Source organism: Euprymna scolopes, chromosome 15, assembly GCF_053919585.1.
Source record: "Euprymna scolopes isolate OS-2025 chromosome 15, ASM5391958v1, whole genome shotgun sequence".
Taxonomy (NCBI): Eukaryota; Metazoa; Mollusca; class Cephalopoda; order Sepiida; family Sepiolidae; genus Euprymna; species Euprymna scolopes.
Window position 1 is genome coordinate 32,678,795 of NC_136496.1, and position 13,641 is coordinate 32,692,435.

General features: G+C 30.7%; 1 protein-coding gene across 2 annotated transcripts in view; it reads right to left on the minus strand.

Moving 5' to 3' along the window:
* Positions 1 to 361: 361 nt before the first annotated feature.
* Positions 362 to 13,641, minus strand: part of LOC145293766 (uncharacterized) — a 30,056-nt gene continuing 16,776 nt past the window's right edge. Inside the window, exons 1-2 of one of the 2 annotated variants that reach the window (XM_080140274.1) lie at positions 12,022 to 12,143; positions 362 to 2,033 (exon numbers count right to left, since the gene is read on the minus strand). In XM_080140274.1, the coding sequence (XP_079996400.1) occupies positions 575 to 1,576 (1,002 nt within the window). In that variant the 5' untranslated portion in view covers positions 1,577 to 2,033; positions 12,022 to 12,143 and the 3' untranslated portion in view covers positions 362 to 574. Of the gene's footprint in view, positions 2,034 to 12,021; positions 12,144 to 13,641 lie in introns of those variants that run through there. The other variant, XM_080140275.1, reaches the window with a different exon arrangement.

Below are 13,641 nucleotides of genomic sequence, written 5' to 3' on the forward strand. Positions count from 1 at the left end.
TGGACAAGGCGCGTACGCAGACCCCACAATTTTAATGAATCATCATTATGCCAGATCAAACATACCCATTCGTGTGTGTCGATACATCTTCTATCATTATATGTGATCAGTTTTCTATAATAGTCAACCATATAGGAGCCTTTTCGTGACCAGACACACACACAGACGTTCAGCTTTATATTATAGAAGATTTTACTTTAATATCAACAAGCTACAAGTGATTCGAACTGTTTAACAGGAACTGTAGATATACATTTAATCAGCAGGATAACTATATTTGACAAAATAATAACACTATAAACATTTTTGTATTGGGATGTATAAACACCCCATGGGAGTAATCATGTTTGGAACACTCAGGTGATTAAAGCAAGATTAAATATTTTATTATATCAAATTATTTATTTGCATGTGTTTGCATATTGATGTGCCCAGAATTCAACCACAAACTAATGTAGCTATCATTATGAATTTGTGAAATTTTACAAAGAGATATAAAGGCGTGTTTATTCATTAATCCTTCAGCATTTAACATTACAAATGAGCCGAGTTGCATTTAAAATATGCATAAGTCCTATATTTCTTCACAATGGGGCGCCAATTTTCGGGTAGACAATATTATATTTCCCGACTTATCTTTCTGGGTGAATGTCTTTACGCATGTAATATAACCCCAAAGAGTACTGAAATTACCAGGCAGAGTTTTAATAATGTCTTTATTACAGTTTCTGTGATGACGATGGTGACCGGCATCGTTACCATCTTGTGTCGTTTGATGAACAGCCACCACAGTTCGTGTGACGTCAATGATCTGTGCTTTTATCTTGCGGGCGAAGTAGATAATGTAATTATCGTAATAATAGCGTCCGACAACTAACTCCGGAAACTCTTCCCACGGAAATGACGAGTCAGTAATAAAGTAATCAATGGCCCATCGCTTCATCAATTTTCCGTTTTTAGCTAATCCATTGACCTCCTTGGGGGTGAAGATTTCGTGTGGCTTGCTAAAATTAACATTAGTTCGCAGTCCGACTAACAAAAGTGGTCGAATGCTAGTGCGTTTTTTCACAAAGTTAAATGTCTCCATAAGTCCGGGATCGAAAACGATATCTGAATTGGCAAAGCCGTAATAGTCCCTGTTTCGGTATTTCTTCTGCATTTCAATGAACATTGATTTCAATACAGGGATTCCTTCACATTTGGTCTCTTGGATCGGTAGAATCCTCCATCCGGATCGGACACATTGCCAAAAAGTTGTGTACTTTTGAGAAAGGTTTACATAGACTACCGGTTGTAATATGCCTGGCCACCATCCCCAAATTCTGGCCACATTTTTGTGAACCACTTCCTTCTCTTTCTCTGGTAGCCATGTTGTGGCCAGAACGGCTAAAAATCGTTGGTCATTCTGTAAAATGTGTTTTTGTACGAGTACGGTAGGTTCTAATCGTGACTTAAGAGTCCTGGAACAATTGACGCTGTCATATTTGGGACGGATATTTAAATTTGTGAATACGACCAGATGTAAGAGGGATACAGCACAAACTGCTAGAACAAATATTTTTAATGTTTTTTTCATACTGAAAAGAATGGAGTCTTTATAATACTATAGAATAGCCTACAGGATTGAATTCCATCACAAAAGGTGATAGTAAAAATATGACAGACATTGGGAAACAAAATAAGGGAATGATCTTCATAAAACTAAGCGATTGGTTAAATGTGCGTTAATTCATACATCAAAAGCTGTATAACATGACGTCCTAAATCAGTAATACTGTCTTATTAAATGATATTCGGGTGGTAAAGTACTCAGATCTACAATGCAAAAGAAAAAAAAATTAAATACGCGAACTAATATTCGCCTTGAATTAACTCGCCGGACAGAATTATGGAGTTGAATTAAAAAAGATGGTAAAGGAGCAGACAAATCCTAGAAAACTAAGGCACATATTTTGCTGAACGTTTTTGCTATTTTCATGTGTTTTTCAAGGTGAGGACTTCCGGTTGTCTTTATCTTTATCAATGTAGGAAATCTGGAAAGATAAGAAAAAACAGTTTGTATAATATATACATATGTGTGTATATATATATATATATATATATATATATATATATATATATATATATATATATATATATATATATATGTAAATTATATATATATAAATTATATATATAAATATATATAAACATATGTATATATGTATAAATAAATATATATATATAAACTAGCAAAAGTACCCGTCGTTGATTGGGTTCAAAAACAGCCTACAGAAAATGGAATCTGATTTATGAAAGTATGATAGGTTATGAAAAGGAAGTGTTGTAAAGAGATAGCTTCGAATTTCGGGGTATCAAAACCAAAGCAAAATATGATGGAAGTAAAAATAAAATAGATAAACCCCATAATTTATTATACCATACCTGTTAACACTGAAACACTTATCACAATATTCTGTGGATCTATATTAAAAAATTTTGTTAAACTTTGTGACATATTTCCATTCTATAGAGGTCAGGTGCGAACGAACACCCTATAATTTTATTATACCATATTTCTTCAAACTGAAGCATAATTATCAAAGTATACTTACGCAGATAGATTTAGTCTTTATTAAAGTGTGTGCCTATTTCCATTATATGGAGGGCAGGCGCGAACACAGACCACACAATTTTATTATACCATCCCTATTTAAGTTAAAACATACTTATCAAAGTATTCTTATGTACACTTGTAAACGTTTTTTTTTTAATTTTTAAATTTTTTATTTCCATACATTGTGGACCAGGCGCGAACGCAGACCCCACAATTTTAATGAACCACGGTTCTGCCAGATCAAACATACCCATTCCTGTGTCTCGAGACATCTTCTATCATTATATGTAATCAGTTTTTTTTTTTAAATAGTCAACCATATAGGAGCCTTTTCGTGACCAGACACACACACACACACACGCGCACACAGACATTCAGCTTTATATATATACATATATATATATATATATAAATATATATATATAAATATATATATATATAAACATATATATAAACCTATATATATCTATAAATATATATATAAATATGTATATAAATATATATATATACATATAAATATACATCTAAATATATGTGTGTGTGTGTGTTGTCCATTGGTACACCGCCAGGAGAAGCCATCCTTTACGCACGATCTTCTTTTTAGTAAACATTTGTGTTTACAATTGGTGCACCTCATTCTTTGGGAAAGCAATTTCTTTTCCTGACAATATGAGATTCTCTTCATCGGCGTTTCCATTTGTTTTTCTAGCATGCACAGATTTATTTCCTTGCCTGCTATTTTTCTGTTTGGCGAGTCTGAAAATATAGTTGTTTGTCAGCTTTTTTTTTGGGGGGGGGGTCAGTCGATTTCTTCCAATTCGAAGGTCGTTTGCTTTCATATCGCTTTTTCATTGGCTAAGAAAACTCCCAGAAATTGAAGTACAAAAAAAAATTCAAATTAAATAAATCATTAAAAATAACTAATCATAAAATAAAAAAAAATTACTAAAAACATTTTTTAAAAATCTTTTTAAAGTTGAATTAGCGTTTCAACATTTGAACAACGCTCGGCTGACACCGATGATTTCCGGTCTCGCCAGAACCGGGCCTGACGGGAAATCACTAGAATCCGAGTCAAATTATTCAAGAGTACCAAAATATTTATATATAAATATTTATATGCATAAACACATACACACACACACACATATATATATATATATATATAAATATATATATATATACACACACATATAAATATATATATATTAATATATATATATATATATATATATATATATATTGCAATCATGAAGGGAAGAAAATTCATGATTAAAGTGTTAAAATAAAATTCACATTTAAACTAAAATTCACGGGGTGAAGAGAATAAAAAGGGAAAAAGAAAATGGGAGTGAGCTGACCGGTTTCGCCCTCGCTATATCAAAGCTGTATCCAGGGATTTGAGTGAAGAAAAAGGAGGAAATATTTATATATATATATATATATATATATATATATATATATATATATATATATATATATATATATAAGCACGCCGCCCAGCTTTACGCCGTCGTAAAATACACTTAATATGATATTTTAATTGATGCAGTTTTCGTAATTATTATTATAGAGCGAATTCTCTATTGATTATTCTCTTGTACCCAATATATAATAGTGATTACAAATTTTTTTAAAAGAAATATGACTTTGGTGCCATAAGCTTCAATTGAGCCAAAACATTTATCTATCAGATAAGTACTGCATTTAAACTCTTATGTATTAATTACGACATTGAATCTGTTTTTTCAGTTACCTATGCACACATTAATATCACACAACTACCCTTTCATCCCCAAAATAAAAGATAAATAAGAGACTACACACATATCATTTACGGGTACAAGTGTTTACTTTTTTGCATTCCGAGCAGTTTATCAAACCAAAAAGCACTGTGTTTGGTTCGATAAGCCAATCGTAATACGAAATACTAAAAGTATTTTTTTTCTTAGGTATTTGTGCACTTTTGTCACCGTGCTGAAATAATAACGTTACTATTTTAAAAGCCATTTTATACATACGGGGGGGGGGGAGGGATTCTGTGCTTCAGCATCGTATATACCATTATTTACAGTCGTGTTTCCGTTTCTGTGCTTGTGAGTGGGAGCTCGCGTTTACTGCCATTTTTTAAAGTGATTTTTATTTTTTTTTCTTGGTAAACTACTGTATTTCGCCTAACAATTTACGATTTATAAAAATATCATTAATCATTTATTATATACATATAAAGATGTTTACAATAGAAAAAAAAACCTTAACGTTTTTTTTTTTAACTACCATTCATCTGTTCGTATCAAAACATGTTTGGAATAGACAAACAACGACAACTTAACCCGTTTACGGTTTTCATAAATATAATTAATCATTAATTATTAAAAGAAAAAATAATTATAAATTCTTTGTGTTACATTTATTTCGTTTTTACTTCATTTTACTCCAAACCCAGCATATTATCACAGAATAAGGGCTCTTTTAATAGATGTCATATGTTTCGAGAACATTGTGGGCGTAGAATTTGGCAGTAAATGATTGTTTACATTACATTTAAGTGTCTATGATTTAGTATTATCATAGAAAATAGAAGCAAGGAAGGAATTCTGAAAAAATAAATGAAGGAATTAGATTAGAAGATACTGCAGATTTTATGGAAATCCAGAGTAAAAGGGTGGAATTTTGTTTCTTGTCCCGTGCACCAGAAGTATTTTACCTTAAACAATGTATGAATGCATTGACCACATTCCGTAGAGGTACTTGTACAATAAACACCGTGACGATGCAACAGGGGGTTCAGCATGGCAGGCAGTATGAGAGAGAAAGACGGAGAAAACGCAAACAAGCTGCGATAGAATATATTTGGTTGTTGCAAGCTCCAAAAATAGCTCCCAACTTACAACATATTGCTAAAAATAGCATTTTAAAAAGAAAACGAGTTTTACATTAATGCAAGCTTATTACACTTTATCGGGGTTTAGTTCGACAATTTAAGTTACCTTATTTGGACTGTTACACTTCGGTGGATTTGAATAACCTTTATTTGTTTGATATTTGATTTAAAAAAGAAATATTGTTTTCTTTTGTTACTCCTTTAGAACCCCAAACAAGGCGTATTGCTATTTGCAGGTAGATGCCTACTAATTCGAATCATGTGTAACTGAAGATTGTGTGGAGTTTAGTATCGAGATATCAGTTCACATTACATTTAAAATATGTGTATTACAGTAGAATCAGGGAAGCCGGAAACAAGGGAAGAATTCTAAAATCTAGCAATCTGGGGGAAGTAACTATTAGAATAAGATGCTTTTCGACATCTTTAAACATCGACAGTGAAGGGGTGAAATTTTGCTGCTTGTTGGGTAGATCGGAAGTACATATGTTGAGGGGACAAAAGCACTATGATGTTATCAGGCCACCTCCACATTTTTCTTTACAATAACGACTTTTGCATTCGGTTAGTCACTAGCTCGGTTCTTTTGCAGGCGCTATGAAATTTTTCAGGAATGTACATTATGGTCCTGTAGTGTTTGCCAATAGGTTTTGTACCAGAATGTCTTCGAGAGTATAAATACCAATAACCGATAGTCGAAATAATCCGATTAAAGAAGGAACGGGCGATTTTAACCAAAATTAACACCTTACACAGCCTATCACAAGTGCATTTGAGAAGTTTTATTACGACATAGGCGGAAAGGGTCGACTTATAAAGTAAACAGTAGGTTCTTGAAGGTAACAGAGGCGCGTTCGAAATGAATGTTCCTGTGTAAATCACAAATGCATCATTATTTTTTCATTTTGAACTTAAATTCAAACCATTATCACCGCACAGCCAGTAAAGCACGGTACATAAAATAAATAGTAGATTTTTTTATCTGACAGGGCGTGTTCGAAATGTATGTTTCTGTTTAGAGCGCAATTGACGTATGATATTTGACTTTTGCGTTTTAAACTTTAGTTCATGTTATGTATAAAAATAATTTTATGAAATCCACAGGTTCTCTAGGATTTTGTAAATAAAGATGCGTTACATAATAACCTTTATTTATTTAGGTTTTATTAAAAACTTTTAATCATTTGCCATTTCCAAATTTGCTGAGAGTCCTTTTATCCGGTAAGGATTAAATAGCAAATTGAGATTTTCTCTTAAAAATTGAACAAACGTATATTACATAATAATGTATTTGTAAATTCTGATTTTAATAATCATAAAACTCTGTGAACCATCCGGGCGTCCTTTCTTGCTTCAATATGTCTTTGTATATGCATGTGCATATATGTATATAAGGACACGTGTGTGCGGGTAGGTGGACATATATATATATATATATATATATATATATATATATAAAATTATAGTGCTCCAATGAAATTTAAAAACAAAAACTTTATTTAAATCAAGGATTTTTTATTATTTCAAGTAAGACAAAGAATACTTTAGAAATTTTATCTTTTTATCCTGTAGGGTTTCGATGCCTGCAATCTATTCAAAGGAGAAAATATTAGCATATTCCAAATCCTTAATTTAAAAAAAGGTGTTTTTAAATTTTATTGAAGCACTATAATTCGCTTTATTTGCTCTATCCTGTATATTGAGCAATTCCTATTTAGATGGGATAATACATAGAATATTACGACTAGTAATATTTTGTAAATTTTATTATCACAGGTTTCCATACCAGCTGATTGTGGGATAAATCTATTCGGAAGTATATATATATATATATATATATATATATATATATATATATATATATATATACTAGCAGGACCTGTTACCGGGTGGAAACCTCTCCTACCCCCTAGATATATATATATATATATATATATATATATATATATTACATATATATATATATTATTTACATATATATATATTATTTACTTACATATTATATATATATTATTTACATATATATATATTATTTACATATATATATTATTTACATATATATATATTATTTACATATATATATATTATTTACATATATATATATTATTTACATATATATATATATTATTTACATATATATATATATATATTATTTACATATATATATATATTATTTACATATATATATATATATTATTTACATATATATATATTATTTACATATATATATATATATTATTTACATATATATATATATTATTTACATATATATATATATATATATTATTTACATATATATATATTATTTACATATATATATATATATTATTTACATATATATATATATATATATTATTTACATATATATATATATATTATTTACATATATATATATATATATATTATTTACATATATATATATATATATTATTTACATATATATATATATATATATATTATTTACATATATATATATATATATATATATATATATTATTTACATATATATATATATATATATATTATTTACATATATATATATATATATATATATATATATATATATATATATATATATATATATATATGTTAGGCTCTCGTCAGCCGCTGACGAGAGCCTAACATTATTTACCATTAACTGGTCCCCCTTATGCTAGGCTTGAAACCGAGGGTACCAATATTTTTCTGACTTTCTGTACAGTTTTAAATATATATATATATATATATATATATATATATATATATATATATATATATATACTAGAAGGACCTGTTACTGGGTGGAAGCCTCTCCTACCCCCTCGACAAAAAAGTAAACTACGATTGTTGAAAGTACTGTTTGAATCTGAAAAAAAGCAAATAACGAAATTCGTAAATCCGTATGAAAAAATAAAATTATGAAAAATGGTCCATTAGATTAAGAATAGAAAGCATAAACATATTTTTTCTTTTAGAATTTAGGGATTCACACTATATGAACTGTTTAGATTGATATAAACTCCCGTGTTAAGAACGGCTTTCGGAATAGACACTACCAACCTTCCCTTGGAATAGACATCCCTCCTCCAACATCCCCATGTAAAGAACGTATATCGGAGAAGAGCACCCTATTTTTAGTTGGGCGTGATAAATAAATAAATCCTTCAAATTAAATCGTGAATATCGTAGGCAGCATACCCACCTATATGTGATATGGTTGGTGGGAGTATCAATAGAAGAGTACAAATCTGGCAGGCATTGATATACAGTGCAGAATACATGACTTTATATCGCTAGAAGCACTTGGTTGGTTGGTTTGTTTGTTTATTTAACCAGCATATCGACCTTCATTTGGGGCATATAATGCTGGCGATCGTTTTGGTTCATTTTTTCCATAGTGCTTGTTTGCTTAGCACTTTTTTTTTTGTTTGGGAACAAGTTTTATCTGTTTTAGTTAAAAGTTTCTTTTTTTTTTTGTAAAGCCTTGATGTTATATTTTTGGTATAGTTGTATCTCTCTCAGAAAAGAGAGAATGTTGTTTGTGCAGGGTTTTTTTTAATGTCTTTCATATTGTTGGTTTTTAGGTAGCGATTTCTCGCGGTAGCATAGGTTCCACATTCCACAAAGACATGTTTTAGTGTGTAGATCTTCTGGCATGTTAGGCATTGTGGTGGTTGCTCTTGCCTGAATATGTAGGAGTGAGTAAGGTTTGTGTGGCCCATGTGTGTTCTGGCTATAACCACTTGTTCTTTTCTTGATTTTTGTGGGGATGGTCCCCGTTCTCCTAAGGTAGGTTTAATCTGGAAGAGCTTGCTATTTGTGTTATTATTCCAGTTCTGTTGCCATTTTGCATAGAACAGTTTATTGATTTTGTATTTTAAGTTTGTGTAAGGAATATTGATGGGTTCAGGGTTTCGGTTTAAAGCTGATTTGGCTGCTAAGTCTGCTCTTTCGTTACCTTTCGCTCCGATGTGCCTTGGAAGTTGGCATTGTAACAAAAAAAAATGTGAAAGCTGACATAATGTAAAAAAATTACCCCCCCCCCAATAAAAAATTCATAGCGCCTGTAAAAGAAATGTAACTGTCAACCGTACTAGTAACTGGCCGAAAAAAAATTGCTTCAGTCGTTTTCGAGTCCATAAGGAACAAACACTTACACATGCACGCAGACACACCAATCAACAAAATTCGTTTTATATAAAAGTAAAGATTATACATAGCATGTTTTTCTTTTGTGCAGCAACTTCAAACGACTCTGCCTTTGAGTAATATTTTAAATAAGAATAATAATTCGATTAATCCAAATTATACAAGTCAAAAATCTTCATCTGGAAAAAGTCCAGAACATTTTTTTTTTTTTTTTTTTTGCAAAATTAAAATTAGGGTTTGTTTTACTGTACACATAGATTCGAAAAAAGTTGTCAAAAAAAAAAACAAATATATGACAAATAAATGTTATCAATACAAAAGATAAGTTATTTTTCTACCTAACTGTATACTTTTTTAGTGTTTTTATTTGATGTAACATGTTTATTCAGCTTGAATTTTCCGATGTATTGTATATTTGAAAATGGCGCCCGACTCTATTATAAATACGGAAAATGAGTTAAAAATAAGAAGCTCTATAAGATACTGTTAGAAACCCACCGAATATATGTCTGCCCATGTCAAGGTAACATATTGAGAGAGTTTATGACAGTATTTTGTATAGTATTTTTTTTATTTTTAACTCAGTTTTCCAAACTTACCGTATTCAAGAAAGAGTCGGGCGCCATTTTCAATTTTCAAATACATCGGTAAACACTGTATGTTTTTCGAACTGAATAAACATGTTACATTAAATAAAAATACTAAAAAGTATTCAGTTATGTAGAAAAGTAACTTATCTTGCCTTCGGTAACAGTTATTTGTTATATATTTGTTTTTTGATAACTTTTTCGGATCTATGTGTATAGTAATACAAACCGGAAAATTATTTTTTTAAATAAAAATATTTATAATATATTAAAGAAAATGATGTAGGCCTGCGATTAAAACACCCTGGGATTTCCTTAGCTTTAATAAAGCAAAATATTATTTTTGGATGATAAATTAAAATGAAATATTTTAGTTAAAAAAAATAATTTTTAAAAAAATAATTTTTTAAAAAATAATTTTGAAAAAAAATGATGTCAAATTTTGAAAAAACAAAATCTAAAACCAAAATATTTCGTTTTATCCTCCAAAAATGTTTTGCAACCAACATTTCACTGCATTAGATGCAATTTAATACTTATGCGAAAATGAAACACGACATTTGAATTTTTTTAACGATCCTCGTGCTACAATTGAACAGAATATCTACCCGTCTTATTATTTTTTTTCAATAAAATATTTATAATATAAAAATATTATTATTAATGTTATTAAAACATTGCATTAGACTAAAATATTCAATGAGTCGATAATTAAATTACAATAGTTTTAAAGATTTTATTTATAAAATACAATTTAACATTTTACTAAAAATATTAAGTAAAAAAAATCAAATGGTCCTGGATATGACCTTAAATTATATCCAGTGGTGAGGCCCCAGCTTGCGGGCTTTGGAGAGCGTGGAGCCACCCTTTAATTACCATTGCTCCCAGGTCCACTCTGACCCGGAGTGGTAGTCCCTGTTAGGGTCCCAACTATGGGTTAAATAGAAATCAACTTGAAAACAACAAATATATTCTATTAAAAAAATGTTCTTCAAAATCTTTGGATTCGGCATTAAATAACCCGAAAAAGCTTGATATGCCGTAAAACAACCAACGTGATAAAAGACAGTTCAACCAAGTGAGTTTTTCACAGCTAACATGCCGTTCACTGTTAGAGCGGGTTTCATATTCTCTTGTAAGTTTAACGTAAAATGTTTTCTTGGTTCAATTAAAAACCGAAAAAGAAATAAAATGTTTAAATAAATTGATTCTTCGCATTATTTAGATCCATCAAACTACTGTTCTCATCTTGACTGTGATTTTCACAACGTTTCGGTCGATGTAACCTCCGACCTTCTTCAGGTGTATCCTGTCGAACTCGGGAAAGTTTCTGTGGGTCTTGGGAATTTGCACGAACGGAGCCCTTTATTTACTTCACAGGGGTACCATGTTCTTGTCCCGTCTGCCATGACTGGTTAGAGGTTAACAATTGCGAATTACTTAGGACTTCTATCCAGTTATGGCTGACAGAACAAGAGCATGTAGCACCCGTTAAGTGAATAAAGAAACTATACAGAATACTGTTAGAAACCCACCGAATATATGTCTGCATAGGTCACGGTAACATACCGAGCGAGTTTCTGACTTAAATCCCGTACGAATTCCCGCCCCGAGTTCGACAGAAAAATTCCTGAGTTCGACAAGATACACCTGAAGAAGGTCGGAGGTTATATCGATCGAAATGTTTGGGAAATGACATTCAAGATGAGAACAGTAGTCCGATGAATCCAAATAATACGACTAACCAATCCTCACCTTGAAAATTCAGAAACGTGAATTGACTCTATTTATATATTCAGTGTAAAAATAAAATAACATCTTACCTTCTCATGCGCATGACAACGTCTGGTGAAATGCGCCTACGTCCTTTTTGTTGCGACAATAAAAAAGAAGTGACACACACACACACCACGCCACACCACACACACACACACACACACACACACACACACACACACACACATATATATATATATTGAGAGGGAGAGAAGAGAGAGAGAGAGGGGGGAGAGAGAGGGGAGATAGTATAAGCTTTCAAAATTACTAAATTGCTAACACATATGATATCAATCGAACTATTTCTGTATAACACTTGAAATATATCGTGCTTTCTCATAGACCAGCGGTAGCTGTCCTTGACCTTCCCCATAATCCGCGCTAATACGAGGACGCTATATTTCTCAAAATAAAAGAGGCATAAAGTTGGTGCAAAATAAAATACACCTAGAAAGGAATAATTTTTCTAGTTCTATGTATAATGTTTTGTGTATCTATTGATATTATTAATAACTTTTGGTGTATCTTTCATTTCTCAAAATAAGAATACGCTTTTCTTTTTTACGATGCATACGATGGTTTGACTGTATATAGGATGTTTGCAGTTTTCGTAATATGTTTTATATGTGTCAATAGTTTATAAACATGCTTGGTTTATAGATAATCGAACTCAACAGCCTATTATTCAACACTATTACTATGGAAACTCTGGAATTTATGTGAGATAAGCAATATATAGATAATATTATCGCAGAAAATTTAGCCTGGGATTACAAGCACCTTTGTAACATTATCCCGACGTTTACACACGTACCCCCCACGTTGTAGCCGAATACATTGCAATATATATATATATATATATATATATATATATATATATATATATATATATATATATATATATATATATATATAGTAATTTATAAAATATATATGGCGATTAAGCTACACTGAATATTCCGCGTTTCATCCACTCTAGGATTCTTCAGGCTTATGCGCATAAGCCTGAAGATCCTAGAGTGGATGAAACGCGGAATATTTAGTGTAGCTTAATCGCCATATATATTTTATAAATTACTAACTAGCTCTACCTACGTATTGAGCACTTTTGAAGTAAATACTTAAAGTTTGCGCATAAATCTATACTTTCGTATATTAATTTTATGTGAGTAAATTAAGTAGTTATATATATATATATATATATATATATATATATATATATATATATATATATATATATATATAATGATGACAAGGAGAGTATTTCTTCGAAACTCCGCGGATTAAGGACTATCCACTTATCTTGTGCTTCCTTTTTTAAAAATTAAATATGTTTTTAACTCTTTTTCAAGATGTCTTTTAACATGTTTTATTAATCATTTGTTCATATATATATATATATATATATATATATATATATTAGCATAGGTGCCCGGCGTTGCCTGAGTGTTTTGAGCAAAAAAAAAAGTGATAATAGGAAGGCAAGCTCGAACCCGTACCGCGAAGGAGGAAAAGAACGGGGCAAAAACTGACGTCTTTCCTGTTGGGACCACTGCTAAACCGGAAGTGATACAGGTTTAGATTAAGACTAGACAATTGAAAAGATGGGATGAAGTTAGAAAATATGGGTGAAAAAAGCGGCCCCTCCCTATAAAAAAAGTGCCCAG